This window comes from Oncorhynchus keta, chromosome 27 (genome assembly GCF_023373465.1).
Source record: "Oncorhynchus keta strain PuntledgeMale-10-30-2019 chromosome 27, Oket_V2, whole genome shotgun sequence".
In the NCBI taxonomy this organism is placed as follows: Eukaryota; Metazoa; Chordata; class Actinopteri; order Salmoniformes; family Salmonidae; genus Oncorhynchus; species Oncorhynchus keta.
The window spans coordinates 46,152,814-46,179,656 of NC_068447.1; the positions used below are offsets into that span (position 1 = coordinate 46,152,814).

Genomic DNA, 26,843 nt, shown 5'->3' on the forward strand with positions numbered 1-26,843 from the left:
ATGAATTTGTTGTGCTCAAAGTATGTAGGGCCATAATAAACACTCCTTTGGGCCACAGGCAATATCATGCTCAGACATGCCCCAGTCTGACACCACCATCAACCACCACCACTCAAAGTGACCTGTATCTTCTCATGATGGCCTTCAAACATTGAGAAGAGGCCATTTGGCTGGTGAAAAGTGTGAAATGGCACATTTCGCTGGGCCCAGTCTTTGTTGTGGAATGGCTTTAACAGAGGGATCCCAGGCATGGTGTGAAATCCCTCACAACACAAACACACACACACACACACACACACACACACACACACACACACACACACACACACACACACACACACACACACACACACACACACACACACACACACACACACGCACACACCCTGTCACAACTCAAAGCCCCTCCCCCTGCACACACACGCTCTCACTCCCTCACACACACACACCAGTCTGTCTATACAGCACTCAGCCCTGCCCACTTCTCCCTCAGTATCTGCCTGACTTCAGCAAGGAAGCACACCACCATACAGTCTGTTTTGGATTACACATTCACCATCACACAGGGAATACAATCCAGGCCGTCTACAGAGGAGGTTACAGCCCCGACAACAGTAGAGCAACATGGGGAGCAGCATGTCATGTGTTCCTCAACACAACTTCAGGTTCTCCAGCAAGAGTTTCATACGCAGGAACAGGTAAGGAAGGAATAAAACACTCAACTTTGTCTTTTCACTGTACGTCTGGTGTTTGTTCAAGACGGAGCCTTGATGTCATACGTGTCTGGCTCATTTGTCGCGGTGTGTTGTTTTAGACTGGCTGTTTCAGCTGGTAGGGAATCCTGGTTTTTCACAGCGTTGGAGCTGTGTGGTTTAAATGGAGGTTGTGAGGTTTAGGGGGTCAGAGTCAGGATCACAAAAGTACATGAGAGCACATGAGCAGTGATATCTTTCTCTGACTCTGTGTGAACCATAATTACAACGGTGTTTTAAACTGTATGTGTGTACTGCAGTTACCATTTGCCTCTTATTTGCATCTAAGCTGATATGTCGGTTGTCAGATAATATGGTTGCTTCCTCCTTATCGGGATCGAAGCCCCATTAGAATAGAATAGACTGGTTTGAATTGAATAGGAACACTGCCAGAACATGAAGTGTCAATATCCTGGTCGTGAAAGAATGATCTTGTAATGGTTGGACGACTGCTCATGAATTGATTAGCGGTGCTGTAAGCTTATGCTACTTTAATGAAGTATCAGTATAAATAAATCAAGACTTTCTTATGCTACTTTAATGAAGTATTAGTAGAAATAAATCAAGACTTTCTTATGCTACTTTAATGAAGTATCAGTATAAATAAATCAAGACTTTCTTATGCTACTTTAATGAAGTATCAGTATAAATAAATCAAGACTTTCTAATGCTACTTTAATGAAGTATCAGTATAAATAAATCAAGACTTTATTATTCTACTTTAATGAACTATCAGTATAAATAAATCAAGACTTTCTTATGCTACTTTAATGAAGTATCAGTATAAATAAATCAAGACTTTCTTATGCTACTTTAATGAAGTATCAGTATAAATAAATCAAGACTTTCTTATGCTACTTTAATGAAGTATCAGTATAAATAAATCAAGACTTTCTAATGCTACTTTAATGAAGTATCAGTATAAATAAATCAAGACTTTATTATTCTACTTTAATGAACTATCAGTATAAATAAATCAAGACTTTCTGACCCTCAGAGAAATGCTTTTTCTTATGGGCGATTCCCCACAGCAGAACATATTTTTGGTATCTCAGATTGTTCTGGCAATTCTCACATAGAAACTTCATTGGGCGAAGGATGTTTGACATGCTTTTTACATTTGTATCCCAAACCATGATTTATTTTTCATCATGATCAGTGTGTCCATTTTAGGCCCTTTTTAGACCTACTGTATATATGCCTCCTGTAAAGACCCTGTGACCTGGGAATCGGACATGATACAGACATCTTGGTGTCATTATACTCCATGCAGTGTGCTCTAAAATATGGAGAATGTCGAAATACACATTTTCACATTCATATATTTAATATGAACATCTCAAAACGACCCGTTTTGATGTTGTTCATTTTAAGACATTGTTTGGAACAATGTACTCTACAAGTAAATCAACTTTTCAGAGTGGGCTCTCTCTCTCTCACACATACACATGTGAATTGATTTTTCAACTTGGAACAATAACATCAGTGTTCTCACTTCCTCTATGTCCTGTGTCAGCGAAACAGGCCAGATTCAGTTCAGGTATTCCCTACAGAGCCAAGCGAGTGAATGTCAATGCCAATCCAGTGACACAAAAGAATGCTAGGTTCGCAGCTACCTGTCTATTATCTGCATTCCTCTTTGAATTGACATTTCTGGACCTGCGTCAGACAGTCAGTGTGCACAACACATGGTTCTGTTCAGAACTCAAAGAACAAGACCCTGCCAAATTGTGATCTCTTTATTTGATGATTGATGCTTGCCAGTCATGTTAGTCAGTTATCAGATACTGATCCGAAGTTGATTCCCACATAGTGCGAACAATATCTTTGTTGTTATGCTAACTACATTCAGATTGGTCACAGGGAGATAGACTCGAGGGAGATTGTAAAAGTTGACTCCCTCTCTTATCAATGCACCGGAAAAGCTTCGTTATAAAGATGGGACACTAATGATGACAGATAGGGGTCAGTCGTGACAAAGGAAGACATTGAAGCCTGATTCATCTATTCAGGGCCCTGCCTATCTCAGACACAAGCCCCGATTGTTCTGCTCATTTAAATTGGTGATATCGAACGGAACTGACAAGGGGGTTCCTGGTCAATTGAGATGACACGGTGAGACACAAACCACGTTTCGACGTCATTAAGCTGCCAAGAAAAAAAAAGAGCAAAGGTTGTGTTGGAATGAGAACTTGACCACTTGGAGAAACCAGAGAAAAAAAAAGCCCAGATTTACAATGTGACACCAAGCTGTTTTTTTTACACTCCACATACTATTTCAAAACAAAAACCAGACAAGAGAACTCTTGAGAAAGAAACACATTTGTCTTGAACTCATTGTTTTTATCTGCCATTGGGAACCCAACTGGTAGCACAGCAAGCAGATAGGCTACAGGCCTGTATGGTAAACAAGTTCTAACACATGCTTCTCTCCTCCCTCCCCTCACTCCCCTCCCCTCACTCTCCTCCCCTCACTCCCCTCCCCTCACTCTCCTCCCCTCACTCTCCTCCCTCCCCTCCCCTCACTCTCCTCCCTCCCTCTCCATCCCGAGCAGCAGCCGCTTGTTCCGTAAAAATTATCCCCAGGAAGGACAGGAGAAGTCCAACAGCATCATCAATATCCTCTGCACTGTCACCCCGAGGAAGGTAAGGACTGCTGAAAATATGCATCTCTCTCTCTACCGTAGACATATTTCATGTCATATTGTCTTATCTCACCATATCAGACAACACACTTACTATGTCCATACCTGTATACGGTCCAGAAAAGTGTTCTCCTACAGGGACAACCAAATAACCCTTTAAGAAAACACATTACCTCTATGTTAGTCTTGTCTTAACAACCAAACGTATTTCACCTTTTACTGCAGTGGGCTAAATCAAGGTCACACAGAGTGATTCTTGGTCGTCTTAAACAAGTCTACTTTGAAACAAAAGTGCACACCTCACACACATGGTTAAGGGCTTTTGAATGAGGAGACACCTGTACCATATCAGTTGTAGAGTTAAAATGTATTACATGTTGAGTTTGCATCCCAATATGACACTTTATATACATCACAGAAGACTAAAATATAACTAAACTGTTTGACATAGAAAACACTTTATTAATGATGTAAATATGAAAAATATGAATGACATTCCACCCATGGGGCCAAAGAGGGCGCTTTTGGTCATTGACTACAGGAAAGGGCTACGTTATTTTGTTGTGTACAGCGGTCTAATGTTCATTGACGCGACTGTCGGTTGCAGGAAATGACCCATAAAGACCTGCAGACGATCGAGAACGTTAAGTGGGACCCTCCGTTCCCTTATGACCCGGTCCACGGCTGGAAGAAGAGCAGCATCAATGTCAAGAACTACGGCAGAATGGTCCACCATTCTAAAGTCCGTTTCCGCTTTCTCCACTGCCAGGTGAGACACACCTACACACACACATCTACACACACCTACACACACAGACATACACACACAGACATACACACACACAGACATACACACACAGGCATACACACACAGACATACACACACACACCTACACACACAGACATACACACACACCTACACACACACACCTACACACACAGACATACACACACACACATACACACACACACCCACACACACAGACATGCACACACAGGCATGCACACACAGGCATGCACACACAGACACACACACACACACACACACACACACACACACACACACACACACACACACACACACACACACACACACACACACACACACACACACACACACACACACACACACACACTCAAATCACTTTATATACACTACATGACCAAAAGTATGTGAACACCTGCTCGTTGAGCATTTCAATCCAAAATCATGGGTATGAATATAGAGTTGGTCCCCACTTTGCTGCTCTAACAGCCTCCACTCTTCTGGGAAGGTTTTCCACTAGATGTTGGTACATTGCTGCTGGGACTTTCCTTCCGTTCAACCACAAGAGCATTAGTGAGGTCAGGCACTGATGTTGGGCGATAGGGCTGGCTCAGAGTAGGCATTCCAATGAATCCCAAATGTGTTCGATGGCGTTGAGGTCAGGGCTCTGTGCAGGCCTGTCAAGTTCTTCCACACCGATCTTGACAAACCATTTCTGTATGGACCTTGCTTTATGCACAGGGGCATTGTCATGCTTGAAACAGGAAAAAGCCTTCCCCAAACTGTTTCCACAAACAGAAACAACGAGAATGTACAATAAACATATCTCCACACAGTCACTGTGATAAATGAGGTATTTAAACAAGCCTCAGCCCCACAGTGAAACAGCGTGTTAGTCACCCCGACGGGAGGGGAACCAAACAAACAGGTGGAGGGGACAGGGTATAGCCTATGCTCTGTGGCAGTGTGAAGCGCTTTGCTAACGCTTCGCTAACATTGACGCGGTGACCAGCAATGATGAATCAAAACAGGGTTCAGCTTAGGGGACCTGTGTTTGAACATGCTGAGGGGAAACACCTCCCCGAGACAAACTCAGGGCTGATCTCAGAACAGGTATATGGAAAAACAGGCGCCCAACCGTGGGAATCTGTCACAGATGCAACCATGCTGTCAAGAAGAGGGAGAGAAAAAAAGGTTGAAAGAGTGGAGTGTTGGATGAGGTCATAGGAGAAAGAACACATTGTTTGGTAACTCAATACAATGTCGAACGTAAAGCGACAAAGTATTTCTTCACTGTTTTGTTAAAAAAGAGGTGAACCCTAAAACAGTTGAGGGCTAGGCTTGTCAAATGTCAGGAAGTGATTGTAAATCACAAGTGGCTCTTTGGGAAATCCCACAAGCCCTCATAATAACACAAGTCCTTATAATAACACAAGTCCTCATAATAACACAAGTCCTCATAATAACACAAGTCCTCATAATAACACAAGTCCTCATAATAACACAAGTCCTCATAATAACACAAGTCCTCATAATAAAACAAGTCCTCATAATAAAACAAGTTCTTATAATAAAACAAGTCCTCATAATAAAACAAGTCCTCATAATAAAACAAGTCCTCATAATAAAACAAGTTCTTATAATAAAACAAGTCCTCATAATAAAACAAGTCCTTATAATAACACAAGTCCTCATAATAAAACAAGTCCTCATAATAAAACAATTCCTCATAATAACACAAGTCCTCATAATAACACAAGTCCTCATAATAAAACAAGTCCTCATAATAAAACAAGTCCTCATAATAAAACAAGTCCTCATAATAAAACAAGTTCTTATAATAAAACAAGTTCTTATAATAAAACAAGTCCTCATAATAAAACAAGTTCTTATAATAAAACAAGTCCTCATAATAAAACAAGTCCTCATAATAAAACAAGTCATCATAATAAAACAAGTCCTCATAATAACACAAGTCCTCATAATAACACAAGTCCTCATAATAAAACAAGTCCTCATAATAAAACAAGTCCCCATAATAAAACAAGTCCTCATAATAAAACAAGTCCTCATAATAAAACAAGTTCTTATAATAAACAAGTCCTCATAATAAAACAAGTTCTTATAATAAAACAAGTCCTCATAATAAAACAAGTTCTTATAATAAAACAAGTCCTCATAATAACACAAGTCCTCATAATAAAACAAGTCCTCATAATAAAACAAGTCCTCATAATAAAACAAGTCCTCATAATAACACAAGTCCTCATAATAAAACAAGTCCTCATAATAAAACAAGTCCTCATAATAAAACAAGTCCTCATAATAAAACAAGTCCTCATAATAACACAAGTCCTCATAATAAAACAAGTCCTCATAATAAAACAAGTCCTCATAATAAAACAAGTCCTCATAATAACACAAGTCCTCATAATAAAACAAGTTCTTATAATAAGACAAGTCATCATAATAAAACAAGTCCTCATAATAACACAAGTCCTTATAATAACACAAGTCCTCATAATAAAACAAGTCCTTATAATAACACAAGTCCTCATAATAACACAAGTCCTCATAATAACACAAGTCCTCATAATAAAACAAGTCCTTATAATAACACAAGTCCTCATAATAAAACAAGTCCTCATAATAAAACAAGTCCTCATAATAAAACAAGTCCTCATAATAACACAAGTCCTCATAATAACACAAGTCCTCATAATAAAACAAGTCCTCATAATAAAACAAGTCCCCATAATAAAACAAGTCCTTATAATAAAACAAGTCCTCATAATAAAACAAGTTCTTATAATAAAACAAGTCCTCATAATAACACAAGTCCTCATAATAAAACAAGTCCTCATAATAAAACAAGTCCTCATAATAACACAAGTCCTCATAATAAAACAAGTCCTCATAATAAAACAAGTCCTCATAATAAAACAAGTCCTCATAATAAAACAAGTCCTCATAATAACACAAGTCCTCATAATAACACAAGTCCTCATAATAAAACAAGTCCTTATAATAAAACAAGTCCTCATAATAAAACAAGTCCTCATAATAAAACAAGTCCTCATAATAACACAAGTCCTCATAATAAAACAAGTCCTCATAATAAAACAAGTCCTCATAATAAAACAAGTCCTCATAATAAAACAAGTCCTCATAATAAAACAAGTTCTTATAATAAAACAAGTCCTCATAATAAAACAAGTTCTTATAATAAAACAAGTCCTCATAATAACACAAGTCCTCATAATAAAACAAGTCCTCATAATAAAACAAGTCCTCATAATAACACAAGTCCTCATAATAAAACAAGTCCTCATAATAAAACAAGTCCTCATAATAAAACAAGTCCTCATAATAAAACAAGTCCTCATAATAACACAAGTCCTCATAATAACACAAGTCCTCATAATAACACAAGTCCTCATAATAAAACAAGTCCTCATAATAAAACAAGTCCTCATAATAAAACAAGTCCTCATAATAACACAAGTCCTCATAATAACACAAGTCCTCATAATAAAACAAGTCCTCATAATAAAACAATTCCTCATAATAACACAATTCCTCATAATAAAACAAGTCCTCATAATAAAACAAGTCCTCATAATAAAACAAGTCCTCATAATAACACAAGTCCTCATAATAAAACAAGTCCTCATAATAAAACAATTCCTCATAATAACACAATTCCTCATAATAAAACAAGTCCTTATAATAACACAAGTCCTCATAATAACACAAACCCTCATAATAACACAAGCCCTCATAATAAAACAATTCCTCATAATAACACAAGTCCTCATAATAAAACAAGTCCTCATAATAACACAAGTTCTTATAATCCAAGTCCCAGCACACCACTTCCTATAGGTGTAAAATGAACCAATGTTGACAGCATTATAGAATCATTAAGAATAAGACCAACCCGTTAGAAACATGTTGTCAACAGGATGTTAGGCTCTGGTCAAAAGTAGTGTAATTTGGAGGCCTCCCGGGTGGCGCAGTGGTTAAGGGCGCTGTACTGCAGTGCCAGCTGTGCCACCAGAGACTCTGGGTTTGCGCCCAGGCTCTGTCGTAACCGGCCGAGACCGGGAGGTTCCGTGGGGCGAAGCACAGGGATATCTAGGGATATCCTTGTATCATCGCGCACCAGCGACTCCCGTGGCGTGCCGGGCGCAGTGCACGCTAACCAAGGTTGCCAGGTGTTTCCTCCGACACATTGGTGCGGCTGGCTTCCGGGTTGGATGCGCGCTGTGTTAAGAAGCAGTGCGGCTTGGTTGGGTTGTGTATCGGAGGACGCATGACTTAAATCCTTCGTCTCTCCCGAGCCCATACGGGAGTTGTAGCGATGAGACAAGGTAGTAGCTACTAAACAATTGGATACCACGAAATTGAGGAGAAAAGGGGGTAAAATTCAACAACAAAAAACAACAAACAAACCGTTTAGGACACATAAATTGCACTGAGTTAAGAAAAAAAAGGTCTGTGTAGAAACAAAGACTATGTTGCCCCTCTGGTCCACCGTGATGGACATATAGTCATGACGTGATATTCCAGTTGGTGTTACAAGCTGAAAGGAGATTATGGGATTCTGGTGTTATACTGCTCTCGCTTCAAGTTCCAGACCTTAAATTTGACGATATCGGCTATTCTCTCTCTCTCTCTCTCTCTCTCTCTCTCTCTCTCCCTCTCTCTCTCTCTCTCTCTCTCTCTCTCTCCAGGATGTGCATGACTGCTACCTGGACCTTTTCCAGACACACCTTCATTTTGTCTCCAACAACACCACTGGACTCACCTACCAGGTGAGGCTTTCCAACCAACTGTTTTTCAAAGGCTGTTATTTATGGACATATTGCTGTCAAAATGTTGTAAATGAATGAGTGATGATCGCAAATCACTGAAATGGTGAGGAAATGTTTACTATGACTCAGTAGTGCAGCGAGTGCAAGTCCCGCTGCATAAGAGCATCCGCTAAATGACAAAAATGTAAAGGCTACATCATTTTCAATCTCTGTTATGCCTCTAGACACACGTTCCTTGCCAACGGCCTATGTGTTGGTAAACATAGTGTGTATGATTCTGTCTCCTAAACCTGTCTCGCAAAGTATGAGCAGTCATGAATCACTGTGGTACAGTGTGTCGAGGTGTGCGAGTCTATGTTAGCTCTAGACTCGCACCAGACTCAGTGACAGGATGGGAAGCTGCTGGATATTAGATATTGGATATTAGTCATTGAGTAGTCATTGAGTAAATGATGACAAATGTAAGGCCTGATACAATCATAAATGTACCTGGCTAGCTTTAGGTTCAAGCCAAACTAATAGTGATATTTGCGGAAATTAGAAATGTAATTAGATTGAAATCTTTTACAAAAGGAAAACACAAGACCGGACTACGATATGGTGACTATTGGATGAAAACCGTGTATCTCCAAAACTGAAACAAATTATGCTCATAAAATCACCAAACTTCAGAAGCTATTTTGAAAACATTTTCTCGGTCCTAGAGTCATATAATGTTCAGAGTACATAAAGGGGATTTCAATTCATATAGGTTTGAAAATGTTATTGTTCCTTAAGTTTGCAGAGAATGGGAAAAAATATCAAATTTGGCAAAGAAAATGAAGTTATGATGTACAGTACGCTTGAAAAACAGTGCACCCCATCCTTTCTACATAGTATATTTCTATGGTCCCGACAATGATACTGTATGATGAAATGGAATGATTGAACGACTAAGATTTGACTTGTGTTTTGTGCTGTGCAGGGGACTCTTCCTCTGAAAGAGCTCACCATCTGCAACCTGCAGCAAAACGGTCACTACAGCCAACCCCAGGAATTTGCATTACAGATCAACGGTGAGTTGACCTTTAACTTGAAAGTAAAAAACGATGAACTTCATGTGCTTAGTGGTATCCAGAACTGAGACAGCATGGAGCGCTGAGATGTTGCAATTCGTCTGTTTTATCTTTTCTATTGACTATAGACAATCAGTCTGTGTTGAGTTTCCATTGGATCGTCTTGTAGGCTGTTTGTAGTTGTTTATGATTCACAGGCAAGCTTCAAGCTACTCTGTAACTCAGTGGTGTACTAGGCAAGGTTTTATTCTCAACAATTGAGACAAAAATATAGGAATGTTGGTTCACATTTGCATAACAACACCAATAATGTAGTGTCTAAATGACTGTCTTCTTTCAACAAGTCTCAAAGTTACATGAGATGTGTGCACGTAACTCGACTGTCACGGAAATCTTGTATTGCTGTCAATGGATGACGTGTGCAAAAACATGACGTAAAGCACACGGCGCTTAAGTTTCGTTTCTCAAAGAGCCCACATTCACTTTCACGATCCCAAGCCGAACATCACATGCTATTTTCAACTGGGGGCGTTTCTTATGTTCCGACGTTCCGGTGATTCAAAAGTGACATGACCCCTTTCACCTCCCCTCAACCACCAAAACTAACTAGCGTTGCCCCTCTCTGCTCTCGGGTCAGGGGGCCAAGCCTCTCTTGAAAGCCCCACTTGTTATACGACAGGTGCCCCTGAACTCTCTCAGCTGTCGAGGCAGAAAGGCCAGGGCCCGCTCTCAGCCCCGTGAAGACATATAATCTATAACACATTCCAGGGGCACCCTAATTAACGCCTACTAGTTTGGCCTCTTAGGATCTGGGCCTGTATCCACAAACATATCAAAGTAGGAGTGCTGATCTAGGATCTGTCCATGTAATCTTATTAATTATTATCTTAAAGGCAAAGCTGATCCTAGATCAACACTCCTTCTCGGAGAGGCTTTGCCCTGATCTCCAAATGTTCAAGGTCTTCATTATCAACTTCACTGTGTCTTTGATAATGATGACCAAAAAGAGTTGTAAAAGCTTAATTTGAGCATGGTTGCCATATCGGATGTGCCTTAGTCAGCTCCTCTATTGTAGGTTCTATGGCATGACAATGAAGGTCGACGGAGTTGGCTAAAGCACAGACATACCTGGCGAGAGTTGTTATGGTTTGGGATTGGAATGTGTTCGATAATGGGATCTTCGTTGTTTCTCTGAATTCAACACGACACTAATATGATACTTTTGAAGTCAGCTCAAAAGTCATGGAGAATTCAAAGTCTTTATTTATGTATTTCTTTATAATTACCTAAATGTTTTCTTTGTTACGCATGGCCAAAACATACTTCCCATTCAGATATACTTCTCGGAACAAACTGATTTTATAAAATATTGTGTTTCAGATGTTTTCCCTGTTCCGAGAGAGCCTTTATTTACCTAGAGGGAGGCTGCAGTGCACTTGACTGGAAACACATGTAGAGTTAGCATGACAAAACTCTGAGTCAAGTGAGAGATTGTGCTCAGCAGCGATATCTCGGAATGAAAATCTTTCACATCTTCCTCATTGCTACACTGATGAATCAGCTTTCCTGTAAGCCGGAGTAACAACAGGAGTTGACTTAGCATGATGTATAGGTGCACGTACACTCCCGAATACTGCCCTAGAAAGTCCCGGGAAGTTCCTACAAAGGTTTAGTTAGGGTCATGTCGCAACAGTCATAACTTGAGTAAGTCTGTGTATTCATGATATTTTTGTATTCTGATACAGATACATTTGAAATGAGGGGGGGTGAGACATATGAGTGGGCACCACAGCCAGGAATGTGTGGCGAAGGGAAGGAAGTGGGAGCTGGACACAATGGGCTCAGAAGTCTACCCGTAGTCCGGACTCTCGCACTCCTATGAGTCAGTTAATAACACTTAATGACATCAGCCATGGGTCAGAACAATAGGGCCCCAGAAATAACCTGTCATACCCTCGGTCAGGCTTTCTCCATCCTCGCTTGACCCGTGAAAAAATGCCTCAACTGAGGGAGTGTCATGATCAAGGGCAAAAATGAAAGCTGGAATGAATAGAAAGAAAATCTACAAATAAGAGCAGCAAGGCTGCCGATAAGGGAACAGTCAGCTGGCAAGGCAAGCGTTCCTGACGATCAAGGCCAGCCCTAACCTTTTGGGGGCCCAAGGCAAGCGTTCCTGACGATCAAGGCCAGCCCTAACCTTTTGGGGACCCAAGGCAAGCGTTCCTGACGATCAAGGCCAGCCCTAACCTTTTGGGGGCCCAAGGCAAGCGTTCCTGGCGATCAAGGCCAGCCCTAACCTTTTGGGGGCCCAAGGCAAGCGTTCCTGACGATCAAGGCCAGCCCTAACCTTTTGGGGGCTCAAGGCAAGTGTTCCTGACGATCAAGGCCAGCCCTAACCTTTTGGGGGCCCAAGGCAAGCGTTCCTGACGATCAAGGCCAGCCCTAACCTTTTGGGGGCCCAAGGCAAGCGTTCCTGACGATCAAGGCCAGCCCTAACCTTTTGGGGGCCCAAGGCAAGCGTTCCTGACGATCAAGGCCAGCCCTAACCTTTTGGGGGCCCAAGGCAAGCGTTCCTGACGATCAAGGCCAGCCCTAACCTTTTGGGGACCCAAGGCAAGCGTTCCTGACGATCAAGGCCAGCCCTAACCTTTTGGGGGCCCAAGGCAATCGTTCCTGGCGATCAAGGCCAGCCCTAACCTTTTGGGGGCCCAAGGCAAGCGTTCCTGACGATCAAGGCCAGCCCTAACCTTTTGGGGGCCCAAGGCAAGCGTTCCTGGCGATCAAGGCCAGCCCTAATCTTTTGGGGGCCCAAGGCAAGCGTTCCTGGCGATCAAGGCCAGCCCTAACCTTTTGGGGGCCCAAGGCAAGATTTGGTGGAAGGGGGAAACACTTTTTAGTGGCTTCCTCTTGACGTCTGAGAGAAATTTTTCAGTTTTAAAGTAAATATCCTGCAGTTCTACACTTTTTGCCATGGGGCGGAGAGAACATTTAGCACTTTTATAACACATTTCTTGCAATTATTCCCATTTTGCCATAGGGTGGAGATAAATCTGTGCAGTTTTAAAGCTAATGTCTTGATATTCTAAAGATTGTGCCATGATTTATGCCATGTTAATGATATTGAGTGATTGTCAGTAACTGTCATAACAAGAGAAAAACAGCTAATGCACAACCCCATTTTGAACTTGCACTTTGTGTATTCTACTATTCCAACTCTCCAAAGTAAGTTGAGAGCAGTTCCTAAGCAATCACTTATGTCACTTATGCCTGGGGCCTGCCCTGCTAACAATGATGAAGGCGTGGGAATGGAATGAAAGAGGCTATCTCGCCTGTTATCTTTGGTATGTGTAGGGCTGATAAAGGGAGATTCCAGCTCTTTTAACATCAGGTTCTGTAGGCTACATTCCTCTTGGGAAGGAAGGCAGTCCGGAGGAAGGTGGGCTTACTTCTCCACTAGGTGGGCTGTTAGGAGGCTAAAGAGAACAGGGGCCATATGTGTCAAGCATCTCAAAGTAGAAGTGGTGATTTAGGACCAGTTTTACCTTTTAGATCATAATGAATAAGATCACATGGACATGGGGGACTTGATCCTAGATCAGCAGTCGTGCTCTGAGATGCTTTATGAATACTGGCGCAGGTCACACACGCTCTCCTGTAATGGTTTACATGTATAGTGCATTCGGAAAGTATTCAGACCCCTTGACATTTCCCACATTTTGTTACGTTACAGCCTTATTCTAATATGAATTCAATCATTTTTCCCTCATCAATGTACACACATACCCCATAACGACAAGGTGAAAATCATTTTTTAGAAATGTTGGCAAATGTATAAAATAAAAGTACCTTATTTACATAAGTATTCAGACCCTTTGCTATGAGACTCGAAATTTAGCTCCGCTGCATCCTGTTTCCATTGATCATCCTTTAGATGTTTCTACAACTTGATGGGAGTCCACCTGTGGTAAATTCAATTGATTGGACGTGATTTGGAAAGACACACACCTGTCTATATAAGGTCCCACAGTTGACAGTGCAAGTCAGAGCAAAAACGAAGCCGTGAGGTCGAAGGAATTATGTCGAGGCACAGATCTGGGGAAGGGTACCAAAAGATTTCTGCAGCATTGAAGGTCCCGAAGAACACAGTGGCCTCCATCGTTCTGTGATATCTCCGTTAAATTATTTTTTATAAATTTGCAAACAATTCTGAAAACCATTTATTTGCTTTACACTATGGGGTATTGTGTGTAAATTTATGAGAAAAAAAACCCAAACAATTTAATTCATTTTAGAATAAGGCTGTAACGTAACAAAATGTGGAAAAAGTCTAGGGGTCTGAATACTTTCCGAAGGCCCTGTAAGTCAGTGGTTTCACACGTAACCGAACCTGTTTTGACGCTACAGGGGATATTTTGTGGAAGTTTGACAGAATGTGTAATTAACATGACAGGGAGCTCGACTTATTTATATACATATTCTTTTTACATAGATTCTCTCTGAAATAGCGGAAAACCCAAAAGCATCCAAAAGCATGACTTACCGGCGACGACAAGCTGCCATTGGCATAACGTAGAGCTTTCTATCTGTAAATAAATAGGCTAGGGCTTGACACCTCTGACCCCATGATCTTTGACCCCTGCAGGTGTCAGCCTGAACCCCATCATTGTCTACTGTTCCAACCAGGAGGAGATGGACCTGTGGTTTGGCCTGCTCAAAGAACACATCGAGATCAACGGGGGCATCCCCATTGCACCTCTCGAGACCTACACCAGGGTTAAGGTAATCAAACAATACGGTTTCATTTGTATGGCAGGTCAGATGGAATTGACGGAAAGAAAACCAGTTGAGTAGGCCAACGTAGGAGCTCCACCCTGGGATGATCCTGATGTTTAAAAAGTCGTCCATCAGCAGGATGTGTTGAGTCATGGCTGTCTCTCCTTGAGGGCATCGTGATCCCAGGGAGCGGTCATGACTGTGACCGCACCACGACCACATCACTAGACTCACATCTGCACTGGGTCATAGTATGGCTACACCCACATGTGTGGAAAAAGCTGGTCACATACGTTAAATAGGTGATGAAATACAAGTATCAGGGCACAGTTCAGCAATGCAATGTTCTGAGAATGAAAACAAAAGCAAACAAATGATGAATGCCGTTTTGCTTCTGTAGCACCTGCAAGAGTAACAGCTGGTGTAGGAACAATTTGTTCCATTGTACAGTTGTATACGATATTATTTACGTATGACTGTGCCACTATTAAATGAGGAAAAGCCCCAAAGTTATGGCAATAATAGCTCACACGGTGGAGAAGTTCTGCTATGTGGTTAATGTTTATCCTTCATAACTGGTGGGGTAAAGTTGATTATTTCCATGCCTCGCTAATGTGAACATGTCTCCCTGTTTCTAGCAGAAAGTAGAAGAGAGCACGGAGGGGAGAGAGGAGCTGAGGAACTCTATCAGTAAAGAGCCCATCTATGAGTGGGAGGGTTCTCAGCGTGAGAGTCTGGGGCCCATCACCTATGTGACCAAAGTCCACCTTCAACACCTCCCATGCCAGGTACAACACCCACCTCACTGAAATGCTATAACCTGTCATGTTACTGAAACATTATAACCAGTCACTGAAATGTTATAACCTGTCATGTTACTGAAACATTATAACTAGTCACTGAAATGTTATAACCTGCCACTGAAACATTATAGCCACTAAAACATGACGTGTCAGTAAAAAATTATAACATTTGGCCATCTTCTCTGGAAGTTTGACATGAGTATCGAAATATCACCAAAACAAAGAACCCTGAATGCGCACAATACACTTGCTCATAAACAAAGAAAGCCTATTAAGATAGATGAATAAGATCGTGTTTTCATGGTCTTGACTGTTGCTAAGTCGTTTTGCGAAACTAGACGATTCGTGGAATTGTCCAGTGGACAGTTATGACTCCAACCCATTATCAGACTGACAGCAGGGATCTGAGAATGAGTAAAAAATAACATAATCAATCAATAGCATTTACCGCAGAGCTCACTGTCTCACACACACAGTATTCTAGAACTAACATTGTGGGGACACACAATTCAGTCCCATTCAAAATCCTATTTTCCCAAAGCCTTACCCTGAAAACCTAAGCCTGAACCTAATTCTAACACTAATTCTAACCTTACCCCTAAACCCCCTAAAAATAGCATTTGACCTTGTAACGAAAAGAAAAAAAACGAAATGTCTTGTTTGTTTACTATTCTTTTGGAGACTTCTGGTCTCCACAAGTATAATTAAACACGTACACACACACACACACACACACACACACACACACACACACACACACACACACACACACACACACACACACACACACACACACACACACACACACACACACACACACACACACACACACACACACACACACACACACACACACACACACACACACACACACACACACACACGGAGTGGGTGGTGTTGCTGTGACTCTATACCTTGTGGAAGGGTATGGGCAGTATAGGAGTCTACTACAATACTGAGACTCCTACAAAACATGTTACTCTGCTAGCCAAACAGGACAGGAGCCAAAGAAGTACATACTGCCCATTGCTGGCTAGGCTTAATCCTATCAAAAAACATGACTCATGTAGCCCGAGGGTAAATCTCCAAATTAATGTTTGGTGGGAAATAGAGGTAGGCTGGTTGAAGTCTCCGGGGGGGGGAGTTTGAGGGCTCGTAAACTGGGTGTGTGAAAGGCAGTTGCTTGGATCAAGCAACAACTTGACTCACCACACAGCTGTAATGTCTCACCTCACAGCTGTCTGTCAGCCACGCACACATGCAAGCACACGCGCTCACGCACGGTCGGGGAGATAACAGCCCACTTGCATTTAGCTACTGTTTCATTGTAAGGGCCTTTAATATTTGACACAGAAAGCCCAGTAGAACTGTGTAACAGCAACACTGCATCTGACGTGAACACACATTAGCTCTAAGACATGACACTTCATCTTACACTGAACACAAGAGGCAATCTAAATCAAATCGAGCTTTATTTACACAGCACATTTCAGACATGGAATGCAAAAGCAATGTGATTCAAAGGAAAAAATGAATAAAAAACGATTAAAATAAAAAAATGAAATATTTACTACACAACAAACATAAGAGGGTAAAAAACTGAAGAATAGCATAAACTGAATTACTAAAAAGCAAAGCTAAAAAGTTGTGTTGTAAGATCTCTTTTAAGTATTGTCCACAGTTTTGGCCCCCTCAGGTTCTCTGGCAGTCTATTCCAGAGGCTGGGGGGGCATAATAACTAAAGGCTGCCTCTCTATGCCTCTTGGTCTTGAGTTTTGGGATAGTTAAAAGGTCAGTGGACCTGGGGGACCTACTGGGCACATAACTTAAAAGCATGTCTGACATGTGTTGTGGTGCACAATTGTGTGCTCTCTGTCTGGTCTTGTTCAGTATCCGTGCTGCAGCATTCTGTATGTTTTGCAGTTGACCAATGGCTTTCTTGGGTCGAACCAGACAGGAGAGCGTTACAGTAGTCAAGCCTGCTTGTAATGAAAGCATGGATGAGTCTCTCTGTATCAACCTGAGAGACAAACATCCGCACCATGGCAAGAAACTGAACATTGAATTAAGCTATTGTATGCAGTGAGAGTTGATTGTTGCTATTGTGTCCACTATAGGAGCATAGTGACAGACTACTGGTGATGTACCCCACCACTCTGATCATCCTATCAGAAGAGTGCCACGGCCTGTTCTACAAGGTAATTTTAAAACGTCCCACTGAACCATGGATAGACTCTTAGCTAGCCTGGTCCCAGATCTGTTTGTGGCATCATGTCAAATCCTTGTCATGTCAAGGAGTTGGCGTGAAATCATAAACAGACTGGTACTCAGGCTTACTCTTAGCTGCAGTATAGATATTTAACATACAGTGGATGTACTGCTCTGACCCGAGTCTCACCTCTAGCTCGTATGAGTGACTCATAGCCTATGACAGCTTGATTACAGTCAAGGACATACTTTGTCATGTTTGCAATCGTCTCCCTCTGACCTGTCTGTGTCAGAAGTGTGTGTAACAGTGTTTGTGTGTGTGTGTGTGATCACAGGGGAAACTTCCACTCAACATGATCACTGTGACCACACCCTGCCAGGACGTCAAGCCCAACACCTTCATGATCGAAGGTAACTTGACCTGAGCTACACTCATTTTTTAAATCTAAATTGCAAATTAAGTTCACTTAAGTGCAAATTGCCTCATGCAGACTCCAATGAGTGACTGAATCCATGAACTGGCTCTGCTTTCCCAGGCAAGCTGATAAACCCTATCGTGGTGTCCTGTCTTGATAAGAGGGAGTTCTGCGACTGGATCCAGTGCTTCAAAGCCTCTGATGTCCCCGTGCTCAGTCCCCCGCCCCCGTTTATGACATCATCTACACCCCCACGCCGAGAGAGGTGAGACCCCCCCCCGTTAGCTCAGGACCATCCTAGACCATCGTAGATTAGAACAATAAGAGTTGGAGTCCAAAAACAGATGGAGCAAATAAGGACTCTATCTTTAATTATCCATATAGTGTCTCAGAGTAAGACACTGACTTAGGATCAGTTTCCTCCTATTCATATTCATTATGATCTAAAAGGCAAACTGATCCGAGAGCAGCAATATGTTTGTAGCCCTGATTTGACTATAGCCACATTCTATTCTATTGGAACCCACTGTGGACAGCATTATATTGGAGGCTATTGCCATATCAAGGCTATGAATATTGCATTAATGTACCCATTCTAAGTTACCTTGTTTTGGTTTGGTGCAAGCACGTTGTCTTATTTATGATCCATTAATGTGCAACTCAAACTATATTCCACCTCAATTGGAACTTTGTTCGACTGTCCGTTTGATTGGGTTCATTTGTTAACACAACGTGCTGTATTGTTCCAACTAGGCTGCAGAGTTTAACAGGTGGAGTGTGAACAGCCAGAGCCAGGGTCGGAACAGCCAGGGTCGGAACAGCCAGGGTCGGAGTGAGTCTCTGAGGCTGAGCCAGTCCCACAGTGGACGTGGTTCAGGGTCTGGATCCCACCACCTCCAGTTCCCCCCCAGACACGAGGACAACCCTCTGTCCCCAGGGTACACAGAACCCCTGTGTGTAAGTGTGCATTTAAACACTTTCTACCAGACCTGGATCAAATACATAGGTCAAATACATCCAGATACTCAAGCTGCGATTGGTTTAGGTTGTCCAGGTCCTGGTTTCCTGATAGCGATGGAACTTACGGGTGTTTTAACGATGCATTGTTCCTATAACGGTCAGAATTGTCATGTGCTTCCCAGAACACCACGTAAAAGAGAGCGTTCACAAGTGCATCATTGGAGCATGTGTCAATACTGGTAGGGTCAAAAGAAAGGCAAGCGCTGATCTTGGATCAGCTTTCTCCATTCAAATCTTACCTTAACATTCGATTTATTCCACAATCCTGACGACGGATCAGCTCCTAGAGAGATGTTAGGCAACAATTACAGACAGCAGCCCACGATTAGCTAAATAAGACTATTAAATTCACGTGAAATTGCAAACTCCAAGCTCAATGAAGTACACCTCAAAAACAGCGTTCGGAAGTGCTTGACCGAGGTCTGCTTTCTACTAAGAAACTAGAGTGAATTTGAGTGTGTACTACTAAAGTGAATGTATGTACTCTTACACGACGGCATGTGGTGTTGTAAGGCTCTGCTCTGTGTTGGGGGTGTTTACGTAGCTGGTTTAAAGCATGTATCTGATGTCCACAGGACTCTATCGTGAAAGAGCTTGTTTGTTTTGGTGGAGTTGGGCAGAGCAGTAGGAGCACTCTTCGTTTCCAAAGGTGAATTATTAACCAAGGTCTAGACCGTGCCTCTCCTGTTACAACCCAAGCCAACGCTGAAGTCCAGAAAGCCTCCCGAAAACGAGACCAAAACATATTTGTTTTTTCCCTCCGATATAACACCATAAAGACACATTTGACCATAAGAAATTAGGGGCACTTACTCGCTGCCTCAGCAATCAACAGGTTACCTGAGAACCGAGAGACCTCAAGAATCAACAGTACGCTATCGAGACCTTGATCGGACTCCCTAAATAACGAAGGACCCTGCAGACTGGTCGCTCATCCAATTAGCTTATAACGGGAAAAGCTCTCTGCCCAGAAAACGTGTTGTTCTTGGTGTGTGTAGTCTACTTTTAGCTACTGAACTGCACCTCCCCGGTACAAATTACGATGATTTGAAATCTTCAACGTTCCTTGCTTATTCTTTGGCAGCGAATAACATCAGCTAGACTTTGGGTGCTATTCAAGGGTATAGAAACAATAGCATCATAACAGGTTCGCCAGATTACAGATTTGTTTGAACTCTTTGGGCCGATTTCCCGGATCCAAATTAAGCCCTGGACTAAAAAGCATGCTCAATGGAGAATATCTTGGTGCTTTTTAGTTCAGAACGAGACTTAGTCTGGGTCCTGCACATCCCTTTTGTGTTCATTCGTATCCCCCCTGTTAGTTTTGATGTTACTGACCATCTTGAACTTTGCCCTCTGTCTGTGTGTCCTTACAGTACAGTTCCAGTCGGCCCACGTCCACCGAGATGGCTCGACTGGGAAGCCGCAGCAACAGCGTGTCATCCCACACCAGGCCCGAGCGCGACCTCCGACCTTTGTCGCAGCGCTACTCCTCCCCGCAGCGCGGCTCCTACCTCACCCCTGAGGGGCCGGTGTACAACATGCCCTACTCAAGCCTGCACTGTGACCGCGCCAGCACCCAACAGTATCTGGAGAAGGCCCCTCTCGTCAAGGTACTTGCTAACTTGATTATGGAATATTCCCTCTGGGACTATGCTTTGCTGTTCATCATGTGTGCAAGAACCGAACCAGTCTACCACAAAACAACAGGGCTGTCAGTTAAAGGAGTAGAAGAATAGTTGCCTGCGGTGTAAAAACGATATGTTACAGTACCTCTCCAGCTTAATTCAGTAGATATGTCTTAGGGAAGATATTACCCCATAAGTGCTGGACAGGAAACAACTTTCCCTAACCTTCGGCTGTCATTGGGTTCCTAAACTAAATCAGACAGCACTCAGGGAGAGCAGCCTATTGTACGCCACCCCACTAAAGTCACTAAAGACAGATCAGTGTAGCAGGCTAGCGGCATACACTCCACGAGTCACACACTGCACACGAACTCGGACAGTTGTCACGCTAGCGGACTACACCCTCCAACTCCCCCCAACCCCTCTGTAGATCATGTCTGAGATTAGCCCCGTCTCTCCGCTTGGTAACCCTACCCTAAATCCCAGCACTAAGTGTGGCTTAAATGATTAGCGTCTGCTAGTCCCCGAGCGTGAGAGCGCTAGAAAAGAGAATGTCCATTCATGTCCTGTGCTGAGAGCAAAGACTGACTGTGAGCGACGGAATAATAATGACGACCGCTGGAAATCCATGTGTGATCAGTCCAACAGCTGGAGCACTCCACAGACGTCCCTGAAGTACTCGTCGCTTTCTGCCCCCCAACGGCACTCGGACATGTGTGCCCCCCGGCAGCCCCTGTCGCCCCTGTATGACGAGCCCTGCACCCCCGACATCTATGCCCAGGAGGAGGAGAGCCGGCTCAGGCAGCAGCCAGCGGTAAGTGGGTCACGATACTGGATTCAAGCGTCTCAGTTTACACCGCAAGCATACCCGGGAATTTCAGTTGTGTGTCTGGACTCTAGTCTCAGCATTGACACATTGGCAGGTTTGAGGTCCATTTCTCTTCAGTGGCTTTATATGCATGACTGTCATTGGACAGATACTTCATCCAATTAATAAATGCTCACAGTGTAAATTGGGACATTTAATTTCAAAACATTTTCCATGTTCAATTCAATTTCTTTCAATCAATCAAATCTATGTGACCCTTTAAACATTTATCACAAAGTACTTTACTTCTTTAATTCTACCTCTATTACCAATTTGACCTTATGACTTTCTAATGTTCTCTTCCTCTGACCCTCAACAGCAGTGTGTGAGAGGACCACCACAGCAGCAGCAGGACCCTCATCTCCTACCCTCCTCCTTCCAGCTGCGCACCCTCCCCTGGGCAAGCGCTGCCGGAGGAGTCTCGTACTCATCCAGGGCCAGGGGCTGGAGATGGAGGGCCCTCAGGGGCCAGACCAGAGAGCTAAGGCCGTCTCCAGACTGAGGCTGCTGCCTTCACCCAAAGCAGTGCAAGAGGAGGTGAGAAACTGAAACTCAATGACTCACAATCACAAAGTGTTACTGCTGGTCCTAGATCCCTCCTACTCTGAGACACTTTATATATACCGGCCAATGCAACTTACAGTGTGGAGTTGTAAATGCAATATTTATTTGACCTTGAATGTATGGTAAGCATGTGGCCGAGATTCAATCCATATTGTGTTGGAGAATTGTAGCGTTTGACATTCAAAGGTAATTTCTAATGAGAGCTTGGGACTATTAAGGTTCTATCTTAATTTTTGTCAAAATTATAGTTATTGACATAGCCTTGTTCTGTTCAATGTTCTCTACCTACAGTATGTAGTACTCTAAATATCCCAATTCATGTTGTTAAATAAAAAGAATGCAAGATAAAAAAAATGCTGACACCATTCAAACCAATGAGGGTTCGGGAACTTTAAAGCCAATTATCTCAGGATCATCTTTGTGCAGATATAACCTTGTATTCCCAAGCTCTCGAATTAAGCCGACATCCACAGCCCTTACCTTGAATGCAATCTCCACAAACACAGGAACATTGCCTTTAAAAGGCACATAGTCGACAAGCGCTCAAAGGTTTACATTCCGGCCATAGTTTAATGCATTATGGATCAATCATATTTATTTTTGAATACTGTGGGTATAATCTCCATTTGTTGTACTCTATAATAATCCCCCCTAAAGTACCATTTGTGGTTCTTGTACATGCGAAGCAACTTTGTGTCCTCATCTTTTGACAGAGGGTCTTCCCCGTGATGCCTGCTATGAACACCACCCAGATGCTATATGGTTTCTCACCAGGTAAGAATGTCAAGCGTGCGTATGTAAAACTTGCACACTGCACTCACAATGGAACAACATTCTTCACCTTGTACTGTTAGGACCAGAAAATGATACTATGTTATGCTATGTTTTAAAACTGAAACGGCAAGTAAAGTTGGTTACCTTTAGCTTACTATGTATTTAGCATTTCTTTCTGACAAGAAAAGGGAATGCTCACCATTTCAAACCTCTCTATGATATTGTCACATCGTCAATCACACACTTAAATCCCACGAAAATCAGCCTTAGTTGGTAACAATTTGCTTCAAAATCCTCAATGACACCGAAGCCTATTCATAGGGGGACTGTAGTTTTACAACTTCCGAGAAAAACAGGGCATATTTACACATACAGTATAGGCCAGTATAGTACAGAACGGTAGACTATTGGACTGGGTGTGTTTGTCACTGTCAGCATGCAGTCAGACAGGTTATCTCTGCAGAGAGAAAAGTGCAGGAAATGCACAGGTGTGCCAATGAAATGGAGCTTAGGCCAGCTTTAAATGCCATCTGTGCAGGTGTCTCATGGGGGGGGGGGGTCCAATGTAAGAGAACACTGTTCCAGACAGGGTTACTACCAACTGTGATTGACAGCACACGACTGGGCAAGGGCTACTCTATCTAGCTCATATCTAGAGAGATAAGATATCTAATGTAAAAACAGGATGCGTTTTAAGAGGTTATCTCCAAATATAACCCACGATGTAATTGGATATTAGGACATTCCCGGTGATCATTTCAAGCTCTGTGTCTTTGCACAATTCCCAGGAGAAAACAGAGGACAAATGTGGGTGATGTTGTATAGGCATGCCACAGTACTGGTTTTACAGCACAGTATGATTGTATGTTAAGCTGAAGAAGGCAGTTCACACCATGAGAGAGTTATATACATTGGACCTGGACCCAATCTGGGCGAGGCCTTCTATTCTTCTTCTTCTACTGCTATCAAACTAAAAGCCTGGGAATTGTTTCTCTTGCCCCCACAGATCACAACTCGTACCTTGAACCATCTGAGCCAGATGACCAGCAAATGGACTATGATAACATTTGGGAGTACGACTGCAATACTGGGATGATTCAGCCCATGTCTGGAATTTCACCACACCGGACGGGATTAGACTTCGGGGCCAGAGGCCTGGGTGCCATGGCTACCAACCAGCAAAGATGGTTATAAAACCAAACAAAGGACTGGCGCTCGTCTGGACGTGTGCAAACAACAGATCCCCATCAGAGAGCCATAAAAAAAACACTGTGGAAGCTCACTACTGCATATCATGCTTGTGTCCTAAATGGCACCCTAATCCCTATATTAGTGCACTGGGCTCCGTTTAAAAGTCATGCTCTGTATAGGGAATAGGGTGCCATCTGAGACTCGCACCATATCATCCACAAACCTCATGAACAATGTATTTGTAAGATATTCAGTAGTCAGAAGAATGCTTTGTGTGGGTGTGATAAGAGTACGGTATTTGTATTTACGCTGCACTACTGTAGTTAACGCAGATAAACATGATTCAGCAAAATCACTTTCCCACACAACAGTATGAAAAGGTAGGAAACAGCCTGATATTGTAGCATTAATTAAAGTGCAAAGTGTACATAGTTTTTAACCCTGTGCGCTTGAAATGGTATTTTTTCCCCTACTGTGTGTAGGCTACTGTGCACTGCATTGGGCTTCATATTTTACATTTAGTGTGTTTTTGTACTATTTATGAACATTTTCTTGAAAACCGTCCTGTTTCCGTGCTTTTTTATTGTGTTAACTTTTTGATTCGTATATTATATCATTATTATATTCTATCCTCAGACGACTTGTCTTTGGTTGTAAGCTGTAAAAAGCGTTCCACAAAGCTAAAAATAGCAACATCTGCATTATTTATTCAATGTTCTGAAATCACAAAGCAAACGTTGAGGGCTTAAAAGGACTTCCTGCATTGTGCTGCTACCTCTCTGCCAAATGTTGCTCATCTTTGTGTGGCTTGTTTCTTCTACTTTGTTTGAGGTGTTATTTTTTATTTACAATAAAAAGTACATTACATTTCTCTTATTCTTGCCAAATGCTTTGAATATCAATCAACTTGGACTGATAATATTTGATTTCTACTTTTGTTATTTTTAGTGATGTTTAGTAGTAAGTAAACTGAACAAAAATATAAACGCAACATGCAACAATTTTACAGAGTTATAGATCATATAAGGAAATCAGTCAATTGAAATAAATTCATTAGGCCCTTATCTATTTATTTTACATGACTGGGCAGGGGCGTAGCCATGGGTGGGCCTGGGAGAGCATAAGCCCACCCACTGGGGAGCCAGGCCCAGCCAATCAGAATTAGTGTTTGCCCACAAAAGGGCTTTATTACAGAGAGAAACATTCCTCAGTTTCACCAGCTGGCCCGGTGGCTGGTCTCAGACAATCCCGCAGGTAAAGAAGCCAGATGTGGAGGTCCTGGGCTGGCGTGGTTACAAGTGGTCTGCGGTTGTGAGGCTAGTTGGGCGTGCTGCCAAACTCTAAAACAATGTTGGAGGTGGCTTATGGTAGAGAAATGAACATCTGGCAACTGTTATGGTGGAGAGTCATTCAGTCAGCATGCCATTTGCACACACAAAACATCAGTGGTGTGTTGTGTGACAAAACTGCACATTTTAGAGTGGCCTTTTATTGCCCCCAGCATGAGGTGCACCTGTGTAATGATCATGCTGTTTAATCAGCTTCTTGACCTGTCAGGTGGCTGGATTATTTTATCAAAGGGAAATGCTCACTGACAGGGATGTAAACACATTAGTGCACCAAATTTGAGAGAAATAAGCTGCGTATGTAACAATTCTGGGATATTTTATTTCAGCTCATGAAACATGGGACCAGCACTTCACATGTTGACTTTATATTTTTGTTCAGTATAGCTATGACCTGAAACAAACTAAGACCTTATGTAAATAGGTAACACTTTCATGAACAAGCATTAGAAAACAAATTTATAAATGTGTTTAAGCATTACAATTCATTAGCATGTTATCTAGTATGTATAATAATCAATAAAGCATTTTAAACATTTATGAACATTTATAAAAAATGATAATGGTTCATTAATAAAAGTCAAATAATTACATTTGAATACGGGTTACGATGATAGTAGAGTTCCACTGTACAACAGACAAGCTCCTTTGAATGAAAAGAAGACAATGGACCAGATAGATGTGTAAGGAAGATTGACTTCAAATCTGATATTTTCAACCGTACTGAGGAATGCCATTTCAAGAAATGTTTATTAGTCAGGCTCTTTTTCATAAAATTAAATAAATAAACTTTGCAAAAAAAGCACATTCCAGTAGACGTGTTATTTCACCCAGGACCTTAAATCTGTGACGCTTTTCTCTCGTTCTCGCTCATAGCCCAACGTCTCCGTCTACTGTTGAAAAACTTAATTGTATTGGAAATGGAATCAGGCTTTATGGTGTGCTCATCTATGCACACTTTACACACACTTTACACACACACACACACACACACACACACACACACACACACACACACACACACACACACACACACACACACACACACACACACACACACACACACATAATCTTCATATATGCTGCTGCTGCTACACTGTTTATCATACATCCTGATGCCTAGTCACCTTACCCATATACACTGAACAGTGTTATAGAAATAGTTGCGTGGCAGCAATTTGGCTGAAATACAATGTCAGGATTGTGACTTTAACATC

General features: G+C 42.2%; 1 protein-coding gene and 1 long non-coding RNA gene across 5 annotated transcripts; one reads left to right on the forward strand and one right to left on the reverse strand.

The window, feature by feature from the left end:
- The first annotated feature begins 478 nt into the window (after positions 1–478).
- LOC118360200 (pleckstrin homology domain-containing family N member 1-like) lies at positions 479–19,135 on the forward strand. Of its 2 annotated transcripts, none has more exons than XM_052482553.1 (11): positions 479–698; positions 3,308–3,398; positions 4,005–4,166; positions 8,900–8,980; positions 9,945–10,035; positions 14,678–14,814; positions 15,447–15,596; positions 17,729–17,809; positions 18,155–18,230; positions 18,356–18,500; positions 18,989–19,135. In XM_052482553.1, the coding sequence occupies exons 1-11, from the start codon at positions 625–627 to the stop codon at positions 19,014–19,016; spliced, it is 1,116 nt and encodes a 371-aa protein (XP_052338513.1). In that variant the 5' UTR covers positions 479–624; the 3' UTR covers positions 19,017–19,135. The 2 variants fall into 2 exon arrangements, with proteins under 2 accessions (XP_052338513.1, XP_052338514.1); XM_052482554.1 differs by having other exon boundaries at positions 15,450–15,596.
- On the reverse strand, positions 11,815–14,330 carry LOC127912551 (uncharacterized). Of its 3 annotated transcripts, XR_008083266.1 has the most exons (4): positions 12,883–14,330; positions 12,733–12,832; positions 12,433–12,632; positions 11,815–12,382 (listed from the first exon to the last, which is right to left on the reverse strand). It is a non-coding gene; the product is annotated as an uncharacterized LOC127912551 (long non-coding RNA). The 3 variants fall into 3 exon arrangements; XR_008083265.1 differs by having other exon boundaries at positions 12,433–12,582; positions 12,733–14,330; XR_008083264.1 differs by having other exon boundaries at positions 12,733–14,330.
- Positions 19,136–26,843: the final 7,708 nt, after the last annotated feature.